We start from the raw sequence: 26,151 nt of genomic DNA, 5'->3' as shown, positions 1-26,151 counted from the left end.
CTCAATATACTGGGCATCTCATGAAACATTTATTTGAAGCAAGTTTTGGCTTGCTTCAATATGTATTTCATTTTCTATTTATCACCCACTTTCATTCACGGCAGATGGGTTCTAGAGGTCCTGAAACTGTCCGAAACAAAAACACTGTAGAACAGCTGTAGTAACGTTCAACCTTGGGTCACCACAGTTGTTGGAGGAGATACTGCTGAGAAGAACTTGAAAGGGCAGCCGAAAAGAGGGTCTAAGACCTGGGCCATGTTCCTGTAACCTAGGAGGTGAGTCACAAAACTTGTTATAATATTCAAAACTGTGAATCAAAGAAGTACATTATTATATATTATGTATGTGCTTGTTAATGTTGTTTCTATGATTAGAAGATACAGAGTCACTTTAGGTCACTTTCATTTAATTTAATATTTATTTTCATTTTATATCCAGATGTCACATTTTCTACATTAAAATATAATCATGCTGACACCCCCCCACCACCCCACACCCTCCGAGAAAAAAGTGAAGAACTTTACACAACTTGAGAGATGGAATCACAGAGAAGTCGCTATTGCACCCGAGTAACAAAGAACACAGAGACCACACAGCTGACATGGCGGAGTGCATAGAAGACAGCTCAGGGCTCGCAGCGGGAAGGAGCAGGAATGAAAAGGCCAAAGCTTTTAAATGCTTGCGCCACAAGAGTACCCTGTGGAGGCAGACAGAGGTCAGAGAGCAGGACCCGATGGGATTTTACCAAGGCTGCTCTCTAACAGTTTCAACACCCACGCACAGGACAGCTTTCTCCTCCCACCTCGCCTTTAGCATCTGGCAAGCACTTTAGAACTTTACACCTGTTAGCATGTCCAAATGTAGACTGGGTATAGGATTCTTTCTTCTTTTTTTAAAATTGTACTCCAACTCTTTCCAAACAACAATTCTATCAGTTATTTTCATTATGATTCCTCTGACTGGCGACCCAGGAAGGATCACGACAATCTCACGTATCAGATCAACGCCAGCTGTGCACAAGCTGCAGGCTTCTGTGCTCCTCAGAGGCAGGGAGAGCAGTCACACCTACTACAGAGGAAAAGGAAACTCCTTTTCTAATCTAGTCATTAAATAGCAAAGAGCAGGTGGACGGTGAACACCCTCTGCTTAGGACAGCGGCACAGACCTAGAGGCGTACAACAATCTGAAACCAAATGCTCAGCTCAGGAGAGAGCCTCTTGGCTCTTCTGAGGGGAGGCTTCCTTCAGCCCCGACCCTGGCCCTAATTAGGAGAGCAAAGCATTCTACCTTCCAATAATGATACTCTGAAGGAGGTGGAGAGGTAAGGTCTGGGAGACCCAAATAATGAGGACATTATTAGGCAACTAACTACCCCCACTATGTACAAATACACACATCAGTAAGAAAACCTCACCTCCATCCCTGCAGCTACTTTAAACAAAGCATCGAAGATCCGGGTTTTCTGAATAAGGGATATTTTAAAGTCTGTTAGCAGTTTAAGACATGGCAACACTGGCACAACATGTCACCTATTCTTTGTTTTTAATTACAGGCTAACACCGTAAACTCCAACACAAAGGTAGGGATGGGGGAGTGCAAAAGGAATAAAGGAAACAGAACCAATATTTCACAAGAGTGTTGAGCCAGCGGGGAAGTGGCGGCTAGTGCTTTGCAGAGTCTCGAGGGTAGAACTCGCTCAGGGTGCTCTGAGGGATCCGCTTCAGCATTTCTTTGGGGAAGATTCGGAGCAGCTGCCAGCCAATGTCCAAAGTCTCAAAGACAGTGCGGTTTTCGTAAGGACCTGACAAGAAAGTAAGATTGGATGAATAAAGGCAAACTACTTGCAACTTAGTGTTACTTAGGATGTATTCTGTTTTATGACCAGCACTGTGAGCATGGAGTATAAAAAAAGGAGACATAGCAGTTAGGTGTCCCAAGACTGGAGGTGACCAAGTGTGGAAATGAGTGCACAGACAAGCACCATCGGGAATCAAAGGAAAGGAGCGGCCTTCTGGCTGGAGACAACAGGTCGTCTGGGGGCGGGGGGTAAAGAGGGGCGACAAACTGGGTAGGATCTAAATACCTTTGGCAATGGAAACTAACCCAGTATATTGTCCAAAGAGTAGTGAGAAAAAGTTGCCCAGGAACAGAGGCTGAATTTGACAGAGGCCAGAGCAGGTACGAGAAAGCCATAAATGCCAGCTAAGCACATGAGTAGGTCAGTGGTTTTCAAAATTGTTACTGTTATTTTTAATAGCATAAGTATCCTTATCATGCAAATAAATCTGACTTCTTAACTAAGGAATCAGAGTGGCTGAGGTTCCGGGTTCTTTTCGCTACCAGAACTTCATTTTCATCTTTTAAGGTCTGCATTAACAACAAAAATACCCCCAACAATCATATACATTTTGGGGATTTTAATAAAAACTGTATCACTTAAATAGAAAAGTGCACAAATCCTAAGTGTGCAGCTTGATGTATTATTCCAAAATAAGCCCATCTGTTCTAAGTACCTCCGAGGTCAGAAATAGAGTGTTACCAGCATCAGCAGGGGAGGGAGGGAAGAGACCAAGCAAAACAGCTGGAAAATCCTATGCAAACTATGAAATGAGAACCACTATAGACTTTTTAGTAGAGGGACAATCAATACAATTTGTACTAAATTTACTCTGGCAGTGGTATATGGGGAGTCCGGGAGACTGGTGAAAAAGCTGGCACTGAGGGCCAGGGATGACGAACCCAAGGTTTGGACTAGGTCTTAGGTGCTCAGAGATCAGTAGCTTCACCATCACCCAGGATCTTAGGGACGATGCCCAATGCTGAGCTTGGGCTAACTAGGACAGCGGCCATGCCAGAGGCAGACAGAAACTGAAGAAGGAATTGCTAGGCAGGTGGTCAGCTGGGCAAAACCTTCGTTTCTGACCATACTGAGGCTGAGGGATGGTAGCATAAACAAAGGTGTGCCAGCTGGAGATGTGGGATTAGGGTTTCAAAAAGAGGGTAAAGGTCATACGTAGCAATTCAGTCAAAAGCACAGAGGAAAGGCCAAAGCTACAGGGAATAAAAGCACAGAAAGAACAGGCAGCTAACCCTTTGGGAACATAAACAACGAGGAAGCAGGAAGATAAGAAATCAGAAATGGAGGTGAAAACAGATGGGTCAGAAAAGTCCCAAACCACCAAAGCCAGAAGAAATGGTTGCAGAGAGGTTAGGAGGAAGGAGACCTGGCAATGGAGGCCAGTTGTAAGGAAGGGAGATAGTAAGGAGGGAACCAAATAACTGGATGATGGACTTGAAGGCAGAAGGGAAGGAACCAGAGGGCAAAGCTGTATTGTATACAAAGACAGGACAGAGTTGGAAGAGCCTCTTCTAACCGAAGGAAAACTGTACAGACCAATGTAAATTCTCTCAGACTGGGAAAGGTCTTCAAAACTACATGAGGCTGTTTATGTTTGTAAGAAAAGACTCCTCTTACCCTGAGCAATGAAGTTCCTCTCAAACTTCTGCAGAAATTCCAAGTAAAGAAGATCATCTGAGGTGAGGGCTTCTTCTCCGACCACAGCTTTCATGGCCTGCACGTCCTTGCCGATAGCATAGCACGCGTACTGAGGAAAAAGGAGGTTGGCATGAACAGAAACCCGACTTCCTACGCGTTCAAGAGTAATCTGGGCGAAGTACACTGCTGGAGCTGTCTTCGTAGGAGACCACAGAAGGGATTTCACACTATTTACAAACACAATTCACGGAACTCAAACTCCTGTGAAAGTTAGCGGAACTTTACGACAAAGTCGTCTCACTCAGAAAGGGGGCTTCAGGCAAGCAGTTGTCATTACTACCTCTCTACAAACACACACCTCCTCAGTGTGTCGATGAGCTCACATTTCATAGAGCATTTGAAAATCAGAACCCCTACCATGGAAGAAGCTGGAAGGTCTACTCAAGCAAAATATTTGTGATATCAGGTTTACCATTTCTACTTTTAGGTCAAAAGCCTTTTTCTTTATTTGTGCCTGGTGTACAGTAATCTCATGACTATAGAAACCAAGGGCTTCATGGAATATATAAAGCTGTCTCCCTTAGTGTTTCAGTGATTACTTAATGTGTTAAGCAAGAAATAACTCAGAGTACCCTTTCAGGGTTGCTCTGTAATCATTACCAAGGTTACTAATAAAAACTTAAAACAACCTCACGGTGTGGTTTTTTATTTAGAAACTACCCTATACAGCATTAGATGTGAGTTTCAAGCATATGCGTTTTAATCATGGTTATCAGCATCTATCCTTATGAAAACGAGTGCTTGGTACTAATAAATGTTTACATATTCCACATGAAGCCTACATGAAAATTCTACTTGAATGGGGGAAAATAATAAGTGATATGGGAGAAAGATTAAGAGGTGTAAGACAGCAGAAAGAATGGACTAAGAAAGGTATTTGAAAACCGTCCTTAAGGCTGTACGTACCAGCTGGTTAGATACATCGGCATGGTCCTTTCTGGTCATACCTTCTCCAATAGCAGACTTCATTAGCCGTGATAACGACGGCAGCACATTAATAGGCGGGTAAATCTTGAGTAGAATGGGAGGGGAAAATATTAGAGTTAAGTACAAACTTCAAGCTTTACTGGTAGCAAAGAAGCATTCTGAAACTCAGTATTAACCCTTAAATTGCATAAAACAGCTGCATTTGTTTCCTAGATGAGTTCTGTTTTCCTGGTAAGAACACTTTATGTATAACATTTCTTTTGAGAATCAAATCCACCAAGTGAAATATACAAAGCAGGACAAAATTATATTGAAAAACTGAATTTTCAGTATCTGCCTAGAGTATCAAATCTAAATGGTCTTCTGAACTGACTCAAAAGCACATGCAAAATAAAAACATCAACAATAATTCCACCTAGAAACTGGCATCTGTTACAGAACCACCAAAAATCTGTCTTTGATTATTCAACCATAAAAAAGAATGAAACATGTCATTTGTGACAACATGGATGGACCTTGAGGGCATGAAGTCAAACGGAAAAAGATAAATATGATCTCACTTATATGTGGAATCTAAAAAAAAAAAAAACAAAACCACACACACAACCCCCTCCTCCCCAGCTCATGAATATAGAGAAAAGACTGATGGTTGCCTGAGGCGTGGAGTAGGGGTGGGTGGTGGGCAAAATGGTTCAAAAGGTACAAATTTTCAGTTATAAAATGATTAAGTCATGAGGATATAATGTACAGCCTGGTGGCCACGGTTAATAAAACTGTATTGTATACTTGAAAGTAGGAAGGAGAATGTATCTTGAAAGTTCTCATTATAAGAAAAAAATTTTTTTAACTATAGTTGAGGATGTTAACTGGACTTACTGTGGTGATCATTTTGCAATATATACAAATACTGAATCATTACATTGTACACCTGAAACTAGTATGTTAATTATTCCTCAATTAAAACAAAAAATCTGTTTTTGTATTAACAGCAAGATTGGTAGATTATACCATTATGGAACAGAATACCCAGAAAAGTTCTTTGAGACAACTAACTGACTCCATTCTAAGGCACAATAAAGTGGAAATTTAACTCTTAATTCTGGCTCTCTTATCCACACCAGGATTTTGTAATTAAGTGCTCAACATCGTTGACAAGTTCTGCGACTTTAAGCAAAATGACAGACAACGAAACCAGTTTTCCCATAGGCTAACTGATATAGACAAGAGTTAAGTTCCTATAATATTGCATCAATATTAGAACGAAATGACGAACAAAACAACGTTATTTGAGGATCTGCCATATACAGAAATGACAATTTTATAGCCATATCAAAATAAATTTATTTTCTGAAAAAAAAGAAAAAGAAAAAGAAAAGAAATCCTAAGAGCCAAGTCCAAGTCACTAGACAGTAACTGAAGAGCAGATTTGTAAGCTTTACAGCACTGCCTGTGTGTCAAATACCTGTCTGTTGTGCAGCTGTCTGTCCACATAGATCTGCCCCTCTGTGATATATCCAGTCAAGTCAGGGATGGGGTGCGTGATATCTACCAGACGAAGACATCTGACATTAGTTAAGTGTCCATCTCTGTAAACAAACTCACAGGAAGTCCATCTACATTACCGACAGCATTCCTTTAAACAGTGCTACATAAAATAATTTTGTGAGGATGGAAAAGTTCCATATCTGTGTTGTCCAACATGGTTGCCACTAGCAAAATGCGGCCATTGAGCACTTCAAAAGTGGCTCATGTAACTGAAAAACGTAATGGTTATTTCACTTTTTATCTAATTTTAATTAACTTTAGAATTTAAAGAACAAGCTGTGGATAGAGGTTACCATATCGGACAGTTTAACTTCTTTGATTGCAGCATAGAGATGAGATGTGTCGGCCTATGAGGTAAATGAGCGGCCTTCAAAAGAGGACAATTTCTCCTAGTTACGTGATCTCTCCATTTTAAACACCAAGTTCCCTGGCAGAGATCTGCCAATTTGATGTACGCATACACTGAGAGAATGTTCCTAGCTCATAAGCTACTTCAACACAGAAAAATATAAAGATGCTAGACAATTAAAGTGACACTGTGCAGCACCAAAAAGGTCACATAAAGCAAGGCATTTCTAAGTCTGCTAAATTCCATAAAGTAATTTTGTAGCTACTTTCTTGGAACAAATAATTTTCATGCCAGAGGCTGTACAGGGTACCAGTTCGTGTGAAACCAGATTGCCTGGGTTCTAAAGCTGTCACTTCCTACCTTGACAAATCACCTTAGCTGCCTGTGCCTCAGATTAGAGCATCTATCTCAAAGTTGCTATGAGGACGGATCAAATGAGTCAATATTTATAAAGCACTTAGAAGAGTGCTCCATTACACTGAGTTATTACAGTCTCTGAAAGTATCTTGTAAGAGTGCTTTTTAAAAACTAAGGAAAGGACTAAAAGACAACATGAGGAATGCTGTGTCTCCCCAGGAGCCATCCTGAGCACACACACAGACAGGCCTGTCCCGTGTGCTTTCACATACATAGTAGAAGAAAGTAACTTTTAACCTTTGGTGATCATTCTGTCTCTGAAGTCTTGTGGCATTTACTATTTGTGCTCTTCACCTGACACTTAAGCTACCGCAAATTGTTGGTGCACACACCCAAAAAATATCCAACTAGAGTACATTAGGTAGAGACCGTATCTTTTTTTAAACTTCCTTATATCTAGACCGTGTCCTGCAAACGGCAGGCACTCAATAGTACCTAATAAATGAAGACTGAAAATTCAAATTCCAAAGAAAAGTGTTTTTTCCTTCCCCAAAAGGATGATGATCATTATAGGCCGTTTTCAAATAAAGTATTTTATTTAGGTACAAACCACTACTTAATGTAAATTCTTGGAGGATAAACCCTCAAGAGAATTTCAACTCAAAAAAAATAGACAGTCTTCTCTCTTAGAATCAACCTTACAATGAGGAGGTCTGCTATAATCCAAAGACCCAAAACTTACCATCATTAGGCATGGTGAGAATAGGGATTTGAGTAATAGAGCCATTTCTACCTTCCACTCGACCAGCGCGTTCATATATTGTCGCTAAATCTGTATACATGTAACCTGGGAAACCTCGGCGACCAGGAACCTCTTCCCTGGCTGCTGAAACCTGACAACAGGCCAAGAAGGAAATATCACATGCCGTAACATGGAAAGTAAAGCTTGCTTAGAACATGTTTATTTGAACAGGCCAAACTACAAAGTTGGTAAAACTATCTTTTTCATTTTAAACATTGTCTCTAAGAAACGATTTAGAAAAATCTAGCAACACAGTTCTCTTTCCATCACCATATATTAGAAAATAAGCCATTTTAATTGAGAAAAAATTTACCTCTCGAAGTGCTTCAGCGTAAGAACTCATATCTGTTAGGATAACCAATACATGTTTCTCACACTGGTAGGCCAGAAATTCGGCTGTGGTTAGAGCCAAGCGAGGAGTGATAATCCGTTCAATACTGAAAGGGAACATTAAATCGTATGTCACTCAAACAAAAAGGCCAAAAACAAAAGAAAATGAGATTCTGGAAAGAATTGTACAGTCTCCCTCTGAAAATTTTAAATAAATAGAGGAAGGTAAAGCAATTATTACTTTAAAAATTCTTAAGTAAAGCAGTTATTTTATGTATTTACACAGTAAGAATTCCTTCGTTCTACAAAATTAAACTGATTATTTTATAAATGCCCCATAATTTCTCAGAACGATCTCGTTCTCAAAAGAGAGAGAGAGAAACAGATGGAGGGAAGGAAGAAAGAAGGGCCAGATTTCTCAGGTAAAATGAAAAAATCATTTATTGAGTATGGACTGTGTACTAGGTAATTTATATGCATTATCTCATTTATAAAGCACAACAACCCCCACGGGACAAGCACTATTTGTCACATTTTCTGAAGGAGAAAAACTGAGCTTCACAGCCTAAATTTGTCCAAAGCCAAATAACTAGCAAGAAGCAGAGCTGGAACTGAAATAGTTATCTCATTCGTAAGCCCATGTTGCTTTCATTCTGACATTTTACCTCCTTAGGTAATATTTTTCACCTGAAACCTGGGTAAACAGAAAGAAATAGCCTATTTACTTACGTCGGGTCATTAGCCAAGTTCAAAAAGAGGCAGACATTGTCCATGGAGCCATTTTCTTCAAAGTCAGATTTGAAGAACCGGGCAGTTTCCATGTTTACCTAAATGGCAATGACTTCATCAGTGCTGGGAGAAGAACAATTCTCAGTATGTATTTCTGATGAAGGCCAAGCTATAGAGCTGCATTGTTCCTTCTTTTAAAGTTTTACATTTCATAGTCAAATGCCAAATTTTAATCCTTAAGTTTGCCCAAAATGCAAGTTGCAACTTCTCTACCTAGACATAAATTCCATGATGCACGTGCGGTTTTCTATACTGTTCTAACATAAGCAATTAATTTTATATTTCATACTAAAGCAGAAAATAATTATACTTACACCCATAGCAGCAAATACAATTGCAAAATTTTCCTCACTGTAGTCCACTACATCTTTGGATTTCTTTACCAAACCAGCCTGGCGACAGATCTGAGCTGCAATCTGATGAGGAACAAAAAAGCACGGAGCTGAAATCTAAAATAACATTTCTACAAAATAATGTGTATCCTCAACTTTTTGGAATTGTAATTAAAAATGAAATTGGGATATTTTCAAAGGACTCTACCCAACAAAACTATTTTGTACTTTTTGCAAAGATTCCGAAGAGTAAGCAAGAAGACAACTATTTGTGGATAAAGATTCAATGTAACTGGATTATATATACAGTAACACCTGGGTATTTATGTTGAAAACCCTTTATTTGGTTTGTCACTAACAGTGAAGCATTTAGAAATTCTTCCTTGTTAAATGTCACACCAAACAGATCGTACTTCTCACCTCATTGTGCGGTAAGCCAGCAGCAGAGAAGATAGGAATTTTCTGCCCCCGAGCAATACTGTTCATGCCATCTATGGCAGAAATGCCGGTCTGAATCATCTCTTCTGGGTAGATTCGACACTGAGGATTGATTGGCTGGCCTAACGAATTTCCAAAAGGGAAAGTTTTAATATATCTGTGCTTTAAGACTAAAACCATATAAAGCATTTCTCTTAAAATAGCCGTTATTTCTGAAATCTGAAAACTGTTTATTAAGTAATTTTTTCCATTAGTCTTTTGCAGACTCACGAAATACATGATAGCAGAACTTGAGTTCCCAAAGTGAAATAAAGGTATACAGCAAAATAAGAGAGCAATCCCAAATCAAAGCCATGGCTTGACTAACTACATTTCAAATATACCCTAGTGATATTTTACAATATCTTAAGATATTTTATATGAAATTTTAAGATGATCTCTAGGAAAAATAAATGTATTAAATAATGAAATAACTAATTAATTCATCACAGAGCATGTCGGTTATCTGCTTAATGTATCACAAAAATCATTCTCTATCTGGCAAAGATAAAAGCTAGCTAGCTGGAGGCTATTTTCCCCCAAACTCAGAAATGCATTTACTGTCCCTACCCATGATGTCGAGGAAATCTTCAGCCAGTACAACAGGACCTCTATCGATGGGCTTTCCTGATCCATTGAATACGCGACCTGAGAAACAGTAACAAGACAGTACACAAATATTCCCATTTTTTAAAAGACTTTATGGAAATATGTTGAAAAGGAAACAAATCTCTGCTCAGAATGAATAATGATATCCACTTACCAAGCATATCCTCAGACACTGGTGTTCGGAGAATATCTCCAGTAAACTCACAGGACGTTTTCTTGGCATCTATACCTGAAGTCCCTTCAAATACCTATCAAGAAAGAGAAGTAATCAGAAGGGTAAAAGAAGTTTCATGGGGCGGCTGGATGGCTCAGTTGGTTAGAGCACGAGCTCTGAACAACAGGGTCATAAGTTTGATTCCCACACAGGCCAATGAGCTGCGCCCTCCACAAGTAGATTGAAGACAAGCTGCCTGTTGAGCTTCCGAAGGGGCGGCTGGATAGCTCAGTTGGTTAGAGTGCGGAGCTCTGAACAACAAGGTTGCTGGTTCAATTCCTACATGCGTTGGTAGGCTGCGCCCCCTCCAACTAAAGATTGAAAACGGCGACTGGACTTGGAGTTGAGCTGCGCCCTCAACAACTACTTCAAGCTGATGGACCCTGGAGAAACACTGTCCCCCAATATTCCCCAATTAAAAAATAAAATAAAAAATTTCAGTCATAAGCACTTAAATTTTATTTGTCTGCTAAACAGCCCTTATAAAGTCAAATATATAAATGTACGCTACTTTTAATATCACAAACACAACCTGTTGAGCAAGGGTCATGACTGTAGGACATCAAATCCTACAAGCAAGCTAAGAATAGTTTTTACATTTTTAGTTAATAAAAAGAAAGAAAAAAGGAAGGAGGAAAGGAGGGGAAGAATACAAATATACCTGAGAGAACTTAGGTGGCCCCACAAAGCCTAAAAAATTTACTGGCTGGCCCTTTGCAGAAATTTTGCTGACCTTTGCTCTAGATTACTTTTTCGGGGAACACGTTATTTGAGAAAACTGGCATTTCCCATAATCAGTAACAGTAAAAACTAGGAATTATAGGAGACAATTTAAAGAAACAGACTCAGATCTGTTTGGTTTTATCCCATAAGCTGTGAATTCTGCTTTTCATCTCTCTCCTATATGATTATCTAGTTCGTTTTATCCATCAAAAAAAAAAAAAAAAAAAAAGCCATTTTTCCAGTGGAGCTATTGGACTAGAATGGACATAGGAGGCTTGACATCTGGCAAGAAAACACGCAAAAACAATTTTCCCCCCCAAAGGGAGTAATCAGTCTCTGAAGATACACTTATTCAATGATAACTAGAAAAAAACAAACAAGTGTTCCTTATGTTTTTGTGATCAGGAAAAAGTTCAATTGGCCAGGTCTTTGAAAGTGACATTTACCTGAACCACTGCTTTGGAGCCGCTAACTTCTAGAACTTGCCCACTTCTCTTCGTGCCATCAGGTAATGTCAAGTGGACAATCTCAGCATATCTGGGAAACTAAATAGAAAGAAAGAAAGGATCAATAACCAACTACAGGGTTGGGGGTTAGTTAGACTTAGGTTTAAAAGGTGCCCCAAATACTCTATATGCTCTACCTTAATCATAGCATGTGTGGGGGGTCCCACACCTCCCCCCCGCCACACACAGGTAAACGTGAACAGTTAACGACATCCTCAGGCAGTGTAAGTTCTTAAAACGCTAACCACTGGCACATGCACTGACAAACCAGCACAAGGTACAGAGAGAAGGGTCTTAAATCCACGAAAACAGAGCAATTACATTTTTTCCTTCTGCGTATGTTTTAAAGTTTTGAGACTATAGAAAGGTACAAAACTTACGAATAACCATGTTCCCACTACTTAGAACTGATGTTTGCTGTATGTGTGATCTAGGCTGCGTGAGTAATTACCTATGTGTTTTGGGGACAAGGGAGAAACGAAACTAAACGCAATTAAAATAATTACTATTATAATAAAAGAATGCTAATGTTCCCCCTTAATCTAATTATCCTAACCAGATATGTATTCCTTTAATCCATTTTTAGTATTTTAAATGCATGTTTCCAAAAATATACTGTGGTTTTATTTACATAAATGGCAACACACTAAATATGTCATCCTGCAACTTTTTTTTCACACAACCTTATGTTTTGGATCTGTCATGGTAATAGTTATCTCATTTTATCAACATAATCTCTTGAAAGGTGCACCATTATTTTTTGTGATGACAAGGAAAACACCTGCCAGTTAAACTATGGCGAACCAGTGACTGTAATCTGATTTTGGAGATGCTAACATGCGAATAAATGGACATCTCAGAATTAATGTTAGAACAGATGTAGTAAAAATAAAATAAAATGACACCACATTTCATTCAATTCTTCTACCAGCGGAGTTCGAGGATGTTCCAAATTTCCACATTTCCAAACATGCTGCAATGAACATTCTCACATGTGCTTCTCACACAAGTGTTTCCCTTCTCACACCCAAGTTTCCCTAAGGTTTGGTTACCTAGTGGTGGGCTACAGGCTGTACCCCTTTCTGCCAAACTACTCTGTAAAGGAACTGTATTAATTTACAATCTCCCTAGCACCATACAAAAGTGTATTTTCCCTACATCCGCCAGCTGATGTTATTAACTAAACTTTAATTTTTGCCATTTTGACATACTAAAAAATAGCCTTTCCAATTTGCATTTTCTGATTCTACTAATATTGAGCATTTTTTTCAGGTTTACTGACAATTCAGATTTCATTTCCTATGACTGGCTTATTAACATCTTTCCTCACTTTCCAACTGGAGCTGCTTTTTCTTATTTATTTGTAGTTTTAAAGATTCTGGATACTAATTCTTTAGCAAGTATTTGCTCCCAGGCTATTTCTTGTCTTAATATTGTATATGATATCACATGAAGTTCTACAACTTTTTATGTAATAACTAGATTTTCCTTTATGATTTGTGCCTTTTGTGTCTCGTTTAGAAAAACCTTCCAACCTGAAGTCATAAAAATGGGCTTCTGTACAGTCTATATAATATCCTACAGGTTATAAACCACACTCACAAATATTTTTATTTTCCCTAATAGACCTCTGAGGTAGGAGTGACAATTTTTTTTTTTTTTAATTTTGCAGACAAGGGACTCTAGGACACAAACAGAATCCACAGTAGATCCACGACTGGAATCCTGTCTTCTGACTTCTGATTTAAAACTCTTGTCTCCTATATAGCACTGCCACTCAGACCAAGGAATGGCTTAAAAATCATAACGTAAAATTTAAAGTGTACTTGACAGGACTTAATGCCACGTTTTTAACTTCACAAATGATTACATGATGATGATGATGGTATTACCTTAACATGATCTAAGATCACTAGTGGGCCATTGACTCCTGATACTGTCTTGTATGCTGGAATAAAAACAGAAGAGTCAGCTTTAGTCACATAGGATATTTTCTCTCTGAAATTACTAAACAACACCTCTCTCCACTTTATCATACCTATTATAATATGGAGCACTCCGTTATAAAATTTTTCATTGAATTTATTAAATATGCCTGTGCCTGTACCACTTTTCATAATCCACCCTCATCCAACCAAAAACATTTAGAATCCTTACTATGAGTAAATCACACTGTTTTAAGGACTCCAAGTACAAAAAAAGAAGGCACAGAGGAACAGATTTCCCTCCAGAGTTCACAGTTCTACATGAAGAAGGGGGAGTTGGACCCTCTCAGAGATGTGCAGAGTCTCTGCAGAGGTGTGCACAGGAAAAACCTAGCAGTTGTTCTTACCCTGAAGAGAAAAGGAAAACTTTATAAAATATGTGGCACTTAGCAGAGAAGGAAGGGGAAGGGAATCTTTAAGCAGAAGTGACAAAACTCACTAGGAAAATCTGAGAACATGTAGTCTGTTAAGGTAAAAGCCATGATTAAATGGCATCTTAAAAACTATGGGGAAACTGCTTTATCAAGGGGAAGTGGGCAATGGAATGAAAGGCCAGAGGTCTTTTAAAAAAAGTCAAATGTTCCTGTCAGTTTAGAGACTTATGTGTTCCACTGGAAATTATGCCCTAGGAATAAACTGCCAGTCCATAGGATACTACTCAAATCCCTAGGGTAGCTATCCTACAACCATATCACACTTACAGGTCAAGCGTAATGGTCATTAGGTATAAAACAGAACACTCAGGCGAGTTATTCTAATATCAGAATTAACTAAATTTCATAATCAGAACAGCTGAAAAAACGAAATGAATGTTTGAAGAAAACTTACTACAAAGCCTAAAATAATTTCTAATTTATAACAAGCTGTCAACCAACTGAAAATTTTCACTTGCTTGATTTCTTATCAGGTCTTGTACAGAGACTTCTGGCACAAATGTAGACACTCAAGAATGAGGAAACCATTTAATAACCAGTCTGTCCACTCAAGGGGCTCCAGAACTTAAAAACATCAATTTCTTCAGCCAGGAAGCAGTGCCCTGGCAGAAACTTGGGGACAGAGCAGGCAAGCACTGTGAGGGTTCCTTGGCTTTCATACTCACAGGACATTTAAATCCTAGCATCAAATACTTGCTTGAGTACATCTGTAACTGTAATTATCTCAACAGAGGGCCCCAAATGACTCTTTTCTTAACAGTAGATAAAAGGCAAGTCACAAATTTAAAAAGCTAAGTTACGTGAATGGATGGTAAAAGAATTAGTCATTCCTTTGAAAATATTACAAAAATCCCAATTGTCATATTTGCTGCTATAATACTTTTATGAAAATCCTCCCCATTGTTTTAAAATAATCTAACACTCTTAAAAATAATTCCTGGGCCGGCCCGGTGGCTCAGGCTGTTGGAGATCTGTGCTCCTAACTCCACAGGCCACCGGTTCGATTCCCACATGGCCCAGTGGGCTCTCAACCACAAGGTTGCCAGTTCAGCTCCTCGAGTCCCGCAAGGGATGGTGGGCTCCGCCCCCTGCAACTAAGATTGAACACGGCACCTTGAGCTGAGCTGCCGCTGAGCTCCCAGATGGCTCAGTTGGTTGGAGCGCATCCTCACAACCACAAGGTTGCGGGTTCGACTTCCGCAAGGGATGGTGGGCTGCGCCCCCTGCAACTAGCAACGGGAACTGGACCTGGAGCTGAGCCCTCCACAACTAAGACTGAAAGGACAACAACTTGAAGCTGAACAGCACCCTCCACAACTGAGATTGAAAGGACAACAACTTGACTTGGAAAAAAAGGCCTGGAAGTACACACTGTTCCCCAATAAAGTCCTGTTCCCCTTCCCCAATTAAAAAAATAATAATAATAATTCCTACCCCTAAAAATACTCATTAATCTCACTTTAAAAGAGTCACATATTCTGTTTATCAATGACTTTCTAAAATTGCTATGTGGAAACTCAAAGTGAGCTACTTTAGAAACATGTTTTCTTAGAACCCAGTTCTTAAACATACAAAAACATAAACGTTTTCAAAACGTTTACCTACACAGTTGGAGATGGGAGGAGGGAGTGGGCTGAGGGAGGGCGGAGAGGGGGACAGAAGACCTAGTTTTGAGACTTATAGGCAAATGTAATATCAATTAAAAAAGCCTTCAGGTTCTGAAATTCTCTTTACTTTTTTTCAGCAAGATCTGCATCTCCTTTGAACTTCTAACCTCTACAGTGATGTTTCAGAATCTCATGTTTAAATCCAAGCTCATTCAAAATTATGAAGTTTTGCCAGTCACGAGCAAAAGTATGACCATGAAAAAGAAACACTGGTTATTGCTTTTCCTGGAAACACTGAATCAAGTTGACTTCTACTACAGAAGACAAGATTTTACTTCATCAAAAGCAGTTTCTAAATTTACAGCAGTATATGTAGTCTTTTAAAAAGCCAGTAGGTAAACATTAGAATTAACTGGATTAACACAACACCATCAATACACATTTAGTAAGTACTTGTCAGAAATTCTCATTTTTTAATCTCCCTAACAGGTCTATAAATCGACTAATATTATTCCAAGTGTTAGAAGAGAAAAATGGTCTTCAGAAATTAAGCAACTTGCCCAAGCATCTGAACGTATATAGTCTAGCTCCCGAGTCACTTGTTCTATAACTTTGCACTGCAGCTCAAATTCTAAAACTGAATTGGTCATTTTTTGTGGTCTGGTCCACTCACAATTATTTGCAAGACTTAAGTAGCTATACCACTCAAAATAATTTCACAAGTCTGCATCTCTAGTCCTGAAAAAATAAGTTACTTTTACTATTTAATACGCTGGACAATAATTCCCTTGTGTCCACATTTTGCCATCACTGCAAAACAATCTTTCTCCAATGGAGTGCAGCCACTGGAGAGTTTTAGCAGAGGAAAGAATCTAATGGTAACGCTTCAGCAGTTTTCCCTCACTGGAAAAGCATGAAAAGCAGGAGATACTAATCAGAGGTTAAGCAATCTACTTGGTTTAAATTAAACTGACATATACAAACTAAACTTATAAGTGTTATAACCCAAACTAAATTTAAAAAACATTAACAGACTTTATATTTGAGACTGCTTCACACTTTTCCAGAGCATCTTTGGGATGGATAGGTTACCCCATTTCAGCTTCACAAAACTCTGGGAGGTTGGCAAGACTGACACCCACACTCTACACTTAAACTAAGGCTCTGAGAAATTTGTTACTAAATAGAAGAGCCAGGATTAGAGCTGTTTTTTGTTGGTTGTTTTTCTTTTTCCTAATTCTAAAGTTGGTATTCTATGATCCTATAATATTTCTGAACTTAGTTTAGTCTCCAAGATTATTAAAAAAAATATGGTGATGACACAGTTCCTAGCACTCAGACTACAAATAAATATTAGAAGACAGTTTATATACAAACTGTAGCTCTTTTCCATGATGATAAAACTATGTGGGAAAAAAAACCCAAAAACAAAAAGCAGAGAAAATGGTATCAAACACTACCTTTTATCTTTCGCAAATATTATCCAGCTTTCCTCACCATTACCATTAACAGACCAAAGCAGAGATAACAGTTTAGAGTAAGGCTGCTAACGACCTTAAACTGCTCCTCAAAAAAGCAAAAACCCATTCACAGATTATGAGACCATTTCTATTTACCAAAATAAAGACCATTCTTCTCTTGAAAATTCCAAATGAACAAGAACCTGGGTCTGCAGGGAATGACCAGAACTTCTGACAACACAGCAGATACGAGTTTACTTTACATGCCTAACGCATTTTATAACCAACAAGTCACATCTTTGATTCTGAACTATTATATTAAGCAGGCAATACAGATTTATGGAGTAACATGTAAAACCAAAATCTACAAAGGTTTTTAAGAAGCACATACTTGGTCAGATGACATCCTCTTCCTCCTGCAAGATATGAGATTGTTCAACACTACTAAAGCCACTTAATGATTGTGAAACTTTTTCAAACAGAAAACTCAGCAGCAGTTGCACAATAAGAGACCTAGTCCTTCAACCTCCGCCTTATTAGCAAAACAAAAACCCAGAGCAATCATCTTCCCTTGTGCAAGAAGAGTAGATACCCACACCCTGAACAATGGGCACCGAAGGAGAAGTTCTAGAAAACGACAGGCTGATGATTCCTTCATTTGACTGTTCTGGGGTTAGCTCTGCTTTATACTTAAGCAGCATAAGGTTAGTTGACCTAGGATCTCAAGAACAATGGAGATTATTTAATTCTAAATGTTTAGTGTCCAAAATCTCTATGTACATTACTGAACCTCGCTCAAAGTTTAAAAGAAAATCAAGTTTTCTTTCCTGTGACTTCAAAAACTCAACTAAAGTGCTCAAGATTATGTCAAGCCTACATATCTGATTTTCCATTTCTTGTTAACAGCCCAATAAACTTAAAGTTGTTTTAGAACAGGATCCAATCTGTACAATGGAACTGTCAATACTACTTCATTTCTTCATTCAAGAAGCACACATTAAATAACTATCACTTAAGATGGTATCGTTGATCTTTAATTAGAAAAATCAGGAGGTTAGTCAATATTTATTCAGAAGCAACCAAAATTGTTGACTAAAATCAAGAATGTGGCAACAAAGGAAAAAAGATACTCTGCAAATGCGGTTAGCTATTAGCTTAAGTACGATACCATTGATGTTTTTTAGAATAACCCAGACACAGAAGAGGAATTCAACCAAGTATTCTAACTCCCTACTCTGATTCCATCCACGTAAAGAATCTATCCCTTAAACTACTAGAACAAGGGGTTTAAAGGCAAGTTATATAACCAATTACAAGACACAGTACTTCTACGTGTCAAGCACTGTGCTAGGAGCACTGAGGACACAAAAAGGATTCTTGACCTCTAAAGGTTCAGTGTTAAGCATTACGGTTACAACAATTTGTCAGGTGGAATCTCATCTGGAGAAGTTCTTTGGTCACTGGCTAGGCACACAGAACAGTGAGAAATCATATTCATCTCCCCTAAGGGCTTACAACCTTAATCATGGAGGACTCTTTAAACAAGGTTATTATTTCAGCTGATACTCTGAATTGACAATGAATGAATAATTACATGGAAATTATTGCACCCTTATAATCTTTTCCTAGAAGCACCAGTAATGTCTATCCATTCTACCCAAAGGAAAAAAAAAAGCACACAAATGCACTTAGTAAAAGAGAATTTGTAACTGTTAGGTATAAATGTATTGTCAAAGTCTATACAAGAATGCAACGTCTGTCCATTTCCTGAAACATTTACGTCACCTCATTTAAACCACCAATAGGCATGCTCTAATTCAGACAATTCACAGTGTAAAAAGCACATGTCGGCAAACCATAAAATCATGTTTTCCTCTTTCCTTGCACTGCAGTGCTATCACATGACCCAATGACAGATCAGGAAGGGATTACTCAGGCAGGAGAAAAACCCTTCATCTGAAATTCTTTTTAACCAATGAGCCATCCACAAACAGGCATCCTGGTAATTAACCAGCGCCAAATATAGTCCTGCCACCTGGGGAAACGTCAGGTGCTTTCTCAAGTTTTAGAGTCTATTTCTAGGGCTCCTCCAGGTTCCTAAGGAAGCTGCGAAGAGGCCTGGTGCTCCACAACTATGTTATTTAGTAATCAACAACCATTTCTTTCGGAACTGCTGAGTAATTCACTTAAGCCTATTTGTTAAGGTCTTTTTATAATCACAATACTTAAACACGCCTATGCATATGCTTTGCATATATGCTATACTGTGTTTCCCCAAAAAGAAGACGGGGTCTTATATTACTGTTTGGTCCAAAGATGCATTAGGGCTTATGTTCAGGGGATGCCATCCTGAAAAATCATGCTAGGGCTTATTTTCCGGGAAACACGGTATAACATGGGGAAAGCTGCGAGGATTCCCCAAGACAGCCTTGCACTCAACCAAGTTATGTGAACTGGTCAGTAAATGAAAAAGCAATGGTAGAAAAAGGCCCGGCATTACTGAAAACACCTGGAATTTCAGTTCCTGCTCTGCCAATAATTAGGTGTCTAAAGCCTGGCAAGAAGTCCTGTCCCTCCCGGAACCTTAAGCTTCTCACTGTAAAATGAGAGGGTTAGACTAGATGACCTGCAGTTTCCTTTCAGCTCCAGCGTTCTCTGATATCTAGGTGTCCTTCTGTGGAACGGCCCCTCCAGGAACAACATCTCCCTCTGGCAGTGGGCCGACCTGCATCCACCAAAGGCCTGACCACGTCAGCGAGGCCACTACACCTTCGCCCGCGGCAGGAGCTCATGATCTGCCCTGAGGTCCACGCTAGTGGGAGAGGATGGGAAGGGGCGTTCCCTCGACCCCGAAACATCTAAATGAGGTCAGGCAAAGATTAAGATCGGAGTGACAAGATGTGGCCTTCAGAGACAGGAAGCAAGTGCCTGAAAATGCTCCAGTCGAGGGAAGTTGGAGAGGGCGGGGCAATAGTCAGGAGCCCACCAACCCCAGGAGAAAGTTCCGGTTGGTGCTCTTGCCCTCACAGAAATGTAAGGTCCCTTTAAATCTTCTCCTAGAGAGACGTGTGGGTGAGAGTAGGGGGAAAGCGAGATGGAAAAATAAACACCCCCCCCCCCCACCAAGCCGCCGGCTAAGCAGGTGAGTGGGAGCGAGGGGCTGGGCTAAGAAGCAAAAGACAGGATCCGTGTTGCTCTCTGATACTCACTGAGGCGAGGCTGGGAGAGGTAGTTCCGGCTCACGGCCAGTGCCTGCTCCCGAGATCCCACCACCGCCCCAGTGGTGGGCACGGGTAGTTCGGGTGCGGCCCCGTTCACGATCCCCCGCATCGCGCGCAGCGCCATCTTGTCTCCTCCGTCCCGACTGGCCCCGCAGCGGCGGCGCGCAGGCGCAGATATAGCAGGGGCGGTCCGTGCACCTGGCTCCGCCCATACGCGCTGCGGAGTCCGGGGCTCGCCGCGCCCCCTTCGCTGCTCACCGCCCGCCGCCTCGTGACTCGAGATCCGCGTGGGCGGGACTGAGCCTGCGCGCCAGCGAGAGGAGCTGACCAGCGTGCTGGGAGGGAGGGAGCCAGGCTGGGGAGAGAGAAGCAGAAGCGAAAGAGGGACCTTGAGAGACAGGCAAGATTGAAGGGAGAAAGAAGAAAGGAAGAAAAAGGACGCACGTGAGGGGAGGGAGGGGGAGGAAAGGCAAGCACGTACAAGAAAAGGTCAGCCGATGTCCGTTTCATAATGGTACTTCATGACATCGAATGAAGAGAACTCAAATACAAAAACGCGCTTTGAAAAACAGAAGAAATATAAAACTTACTGCAGTGATTATTAACTTAGGACGCGATGTAGCATCACTCATTTTCACTTTACTATCTTCCTGTCCATTTCATTCACTATGTATCGTTTAAAAAACGTATCCTGGACTGTTTTAGGTTGGTGGCGGCGGCGGTGGCGGCAGAACTAATGCAAGAATGACGAGCTGGCTGTGGAAGGTGACAGCCCAGGCTTGGGACCTGAACGATTGAACTGAACTGAATTGCTAGCGGTAGAGAAGGAAAAGAGACAAGTTAATTATTTGGGGACCTGTTTAGTTAAGTTTCCTGTGGAATGTTCAGAATGAAATTTCTGTTGGACTATATAGATAAATATCGCAGGAGAAGATATCTGGGCTGAACTGAGATCAAAATGTGTGGCTCATCATGTTGGTGATATGGAAATAAAAGAGATAAAAACAGGGAGAGTGTGTATTGTGGGAAGATGCTGAACACCAACTTTAAATGGATCACTAAGACTGAGGGAAGGACAAAGGACGAGTACCCTGCAGTCAGACTTGGAATGATATTAAAGGTGGAAAGAACCCATAGCCCATGTCCTAGAAGCAAAAAGAAGAGGAAAATCTCAAGGAGGGGTTATTGCATAATGCCAAAAACCAAAAAAAAGGCAAGTAACAGGAGCACTACAAATATCCATTGTATTTGGCCAAGAGAAGCCCATTGTTATACAATGGGAAGATCGGTGCTTAATGAAGAATGATAAACTTTCCTACATAGGTGATAGTTTTAGGGTTTGAACTGTATGTAACGGTCGTACGTTACAAATGAAATTGAGCATTACTCAATTATTTAAAATCTCTTTTTTTAAGTGTGTCTCTTTTCCATGCCCTTTGGTATAAATGCCCACAGCCCTTTGAACCACACTATTGAAGCAAATATTCCTTAATTTTGAGTACGACTGAACATTATTTAGTATAGCTTATAATTAAAAAAAGAAAGGCAAAACAATATAAAACACCATTTTGTTTTAATTCATGAGACTGACTACAATTTTTAACTAATATCCAAAGGTAGCAAGCGTATAAGGAAACAAGAATTTTCATATTTTATTGCTAAAAGTATAATTGGTATGATATCTAGAAGAGCACTTTGATGGTATCAGACTCAAATGTTTCATTGCTAGGAACTTAACCTACCCTTAGGAAAATTATGTATACATGTCAGTATATATGACAAATATTTCTATTTTTAACTTAATAACATTTATGTGTTGTTTCAATCCTCTAGTATGTGTTTGCACTGATATTTTTTCAAGTACAATGTATGACAGCTTTTAAATGAAAATTATAAATCTGGTCTTTTCATGCTAATTTTTCACAATAATAGGTAAGTTTCAGATATGAATATCACACTGTTAGCTATCGTTACACATTTTATCCTTTTTTTCGTAGTTCAAGATTTTTACTTTTTAAAATGTGTTCTTTAACTTTTTACTCTGTGAGCACAATCCAGTTACAATCTATTTAGTACATAAACAAAGTATTAACCCCAGCATTTATTGAACAAATATTTGAACAACTTATTATGAGTACTGGCTACTGTTCTAAGTCCTAGAAATACACAAAGTGCCTGTCCTCACGGCCCTCACAGAAGGGAAAAAGTCAGAAAACAAACATACTACTAAACTACCTATTAAAGACAAGCATTGATGAGAACTAATAAAACATGGTGAGGAGTAAAAGCGTGATCAGGATGGAGAAGATTTTAGATAGTGTGGTCAGGGAATGCCCCTCTCAGCCATCTGAGACCTAAATGAAGAGAGAAAGTCCTGAGAAGCTCCAGGAACCATGTGATTCAGGTAGAGGGGAAAGTGGTAGAGCCCTGAAGCAGAAGGAAAGTGAGGCTAGAAAGGATTAAGCTGAGCAGAGAGCAGGAGGAGAGAGCTGGGCCAGGTCAGCAGGGCCTTGGAAGCTCTGGATAGTGGGTTGAATTTTATTCTTAGTGTGATCAGAGTATACAGAGGGATGATGTGACCTGATTAGGCTTTTAAAAAGGATTTTACTGGGCAAAAAATGAACTGGGGCAGAAGAAAAGAGGGACATTGAGAGACCAGTTAGGAAGCTGTTGTGACTGTCTGGGTGCTGACTCAGAGTGATGGCTGTCCTCCAGCACACCCCCATGTGACACTGCCCTTACTTCCATCACAGAACTCAGCACTGTCACAACAGCATTGGTAACTGTCCATTTATGTTTCCTCCCCTGCTCTTCCAATCTATAACCTGATATAGAACAAAGGGATTGGCAATGAGGATCGGAGAAGAGTGTGGTTAGGAGATACATTTTGAAGGAAAAATGGATAAGGCCAAGACTACTATAAAACAGGGGTCATTAAACAAACAATCTGAAACCTTATGAAACGTGTGCATATGAGCATTTCCCATGGAGATGACCCAAGATTTCTATCAGATTCCCAAAAGAGCCTGAAACTCAAAAAAAAAAAAAAAAAAAAAAAAGCGCAATAACTGAGTAATTGGAAAAATTGTATTTCCATTTATAGAATCACAGGTATTAAGTTAAATTTCTATGTATGGTAGTGGTATCTCTTCAGATAGTGGTATTACGTGGCACCATCTCCAACTTCTAAATTATACTTATTTTTATTTTATAATTTCTTGGGTGTTATGATGGTGTCTGTGTAGAGTGCAGGTAACTCAAAAATTAGTCAACTGATATTGAATGTGAGAGTTTCTCAGAGATATTTAAAGCATTAATCTTTAAACATTTCCTCACGTTTTCCAAAAAATACTTCCTTAACATATAAGAAAGACAAATGATAAAACAAATATTTTACACATAAATACAAGTAGGAAATTATGGAAAATTAAATTATTTAATAAAGAAATTCAAACTGAAACAACTACGAGGTTCTACTGCATCTACTAAACTAGCAAAACTAACCAACTGATTCTGCTTTAAGTGCTGGCAGAGTTAATGACTGAGCGCTGCACCAACACATTTCTCCTGGCTTTGTAAATTGGCCAGTCCTTCTAGAGAGCAATCCGGTATGGGGCAGGGATCATAAATAATTGTTCATTGTGTTTGGTCCCATAATTTGATTCAGTAATCTCAATAATGGGGTTATTAACCAAAGGAATACATTTATAGCTTTTTATGGCAATACTATTGCTCATCGTAGTGAAAATGAGGTAGTAACCTAAATATCTAACCACAGTAGCCTGGACAAGGATTCTCTATATAATGGATACAGGCACGCGTATGATATGTAGCTAGTAAAATTTAAGTATATGGAATTATTTATACGAAATAATACATATATTTTTTAATAAAAACAATTCCTCAGCATGTATTGTCATCTGGTAATAACATAAGGGTAATCAGAGCAATATGAATAAATGTTTAAGAACTATGCTCCTGAAAAAGGAGACCTAAAAAACACAAACTGTATTGCCTTCTCAACAATTTCTCACCTCGTTAGTCATTTCTAGCTGGAGACCCTTTGAAGCAGAGTAATAGTATCTCCTTTTAGCATGATCCGACCCAGCTGTTTTCTTGACTTTGTTTTAGAAGGAATCTCTTCTGCATCATCTAATACGAGGTTCATATACTCATCAAAACCAACGATACAGCCCTCTGTCCGCATATTTACTTGCTCATATAGCCACACCTGAATCCGAGATCTATTTTGCAAGTATCTGAAGATGAGGTTCTGCACCAATGGTTAACGAAAAAAACACGCATAGACTCTGCTTCCTGAAACTGGTCAATCCTACCCCCATCGCACTTTGATTTTGGAACGCAAAGTCTGGAGCCTACAACACGAAAATGACCTAACCAGGGACTCATCAAGGGACCTCTAAATACTCTGGAGGAATTCCCTCTCCCTCTTACTCTCTCGGAGTTTCCTTGGCGCCGCCGTCTTCCTCCTCCCCGAGACTGATACCTCCCTATACGAAATAATATTGAGTGAACAGAGCTAAACACAGATATAGACCAATTGCAATAGTGTAAAATACTTTTGCACACTGGTAAAAATCAGAAGACACTGTGCAGTGATATAAAGAATTGATAATGTAGTTTGGGGGCTGTCTTTTTTTTCTTCTAGAATGGACGCTAAAAATCCAAAGTCACATCCACTCACACAGAGAGCATCATCCAGGGGGGAAGAGGTGGAACACAATATTATGGTTAGGAGGCTTTGGAGCCAGACCGTTAAAGTCCTGATTTTATCAGTTCTACAACCTTGAACAAAAATATATTTGTTTGCTTACTCTCGCCAGGTCTCATTTGCAAACTGAGGATCAGAATAGTACCGTCTTCATAAACTTGTACCCATTAAAAGCGTTTGGCATAGCAAAGGCTAAATATGTATTAACTAGCATTATTATTATTTAGTTTGATTGATGGATTGCTTGATCAAACATTTACATATTAATTACTATGTGTCAGGCTCTTTTCTAAGAGCTTTTATAAATGACATTATCTCTCTGACTAGTTTGTATTAAGCAGGGACTATATCTTACAATTTTCTTGTTTCTTTTATCTATAGTACCCAGTAAGGTAAGCTGCACATAGCATAAATACCGATTAGAAGCATGAAAGTGGGTTACTTCTATTTAAGGATGAACAGTTCTCCACCAATCTTACATTTTCATCTGGAAGGTTTTTTTCTAAAGAACATTCACCCTATTCAGATAGCAGGCTGGTTATTACCTTCCTATTATTTATTAAAATCCTATCCTTACTTTACCCCAAAGGAATGCAAGACTGACTGGCCCCAGCAGTAGGGAACGAAGTCAGCTGAGACTCAGAGCCACCAGCCCCATTGACCTTGGGCCAATCCTCAAGTCCTTCTGCCTCTGAGTCTCCATTTGCCAGTTGGGAAGATTTCATGTCATGGTTCTCAAGGATTTAAAAGAAGGCTTCCAGAAATCAACATCTCAGACAGAAACGCAAACACCAGTTCTTTTGTTACAAAGTATTATTGGGGAAGAAAACTAGAGAAGCTAATGGAAAGAAAAGCTCATGCCAATGACCTAATTTTCTCCGTATAATGTGCATCTTTTCATTTGCTGGAAAATCATGATCAAGGAAAACATTATGAAGACAAACCACAGCAGATTAAATAAATAGGCCTGTATATTTCCATGTAACAAGGCGTCAACCAGTATAATATCATCAATATACAATTTCCAGCATGAGATGGGAGAGGAAACTCATTCATTCATTTATATGTTTATATATATTTTTTCTATCTTTGTTGTTGTGTTGACTATTTTTCGATGCTGACTATGAGATGCAGAGTAAGCCTTATAGGTTGAAAACTGTCCTTTGACCTCCTGAAAACTGAGACCTCTGGTTTTA

General features: G+C 39.4%; 1 protein-coding gene and 1 pseudogene across 1 annotated transcript; both read right to left on the bottom strand.

Moving 5' to 3' along the window:
* Window positions 1-395: 395 nt before the first annotated feature.
* ATP6V1B2 (ATPase H+ transporting V1 subunit B2) lies at window positions 396-20,389 on the bottom strand. Its single transcript, XM_019744659.3, has 14 exons — window positions 20,212-20,389; window positions 13,409-13,464; window positions 11,457-11,555; window positions 10,228-10,321; window positions 10,035-10,112; window positions 9,408-9,547; window positions 8,970-9,071; window positions 8,596-8,693; window positions 7,850-7,973; window positions 7,477-7,627; window positions 5,946-6,028; window positions 4,463-4,567; window positions 3,476-3,605; window positions 396-1,801 (listed from the first exon to the last, which is right to left on the bottom strand). The coding sequence occupies exons 1-14, from the start codon at window positions 20,345-20,347 to the stop codon at window positions 1,662-1,664; spliced, it is 1,536 nt and encodes a 511-aa protein (XP_019600218.1). The 5' UTR covers window positions 20,348-20,389; the 3' UTR covers window positions 396-1,661.
* A 3,855-nt stretch (window positions 20,390-24,244) lies between these two features.
* LOC109454203 (small nuclear ribonucleoprotein E pseudogene) lies at window positions 24,245-24,505 on the bottom strand (annotated as a pseudogene).
* Window positions 24,506-26,151: the final 1,646 nt, after the last annotated feature.

The sequence above is a fragment of the Rhinolophus sinicus genome, chromosome 15, assembly GCF_057876585.1.
Source record: "Rhinolophus sinicus isolate RSI-liver-muscle chromosome 15, RSI-T2T, whole genome shotgun sequence".
NCBI classification, from domain to species: Eukaryota; Metazoa; Chordata; class Mammalia; order Chiroptera; family Rhinolophidae; genus Rhinolophus; species Rhinolophus sinicus.
The sequence above is the reverse complement of the archived record's forward strand: the minus strand, read 5'-3'. Positions and strand labels throughout refer to the sequence as shown.

Bases quoted from the DNA above. Each gene is read 5' to 3' on its own strand.
- ATP6V1B2 (XM_019744659.3), bottom strand. From the start codon at position 20,347: ATGGCGCTGCGCGCGATGCGGGGGATCGTGAACGGGGCCGCACCCGAA. The intron at 9,548-10,034 runs GTAGGGACAGTA...GAAATTCGTTAG, and splicing joins AGATTTCCTCGACATCATGG to GCCAGCCAATCAATCCTCAG. The intron at 7,628-7,849 runs GTAAATTTTTTC...GCCTGTTGTCAG, and splicing joins ACGCTGAAGCACTTCGAGAG to GTTTCAGCAGCCAGGGAAGA.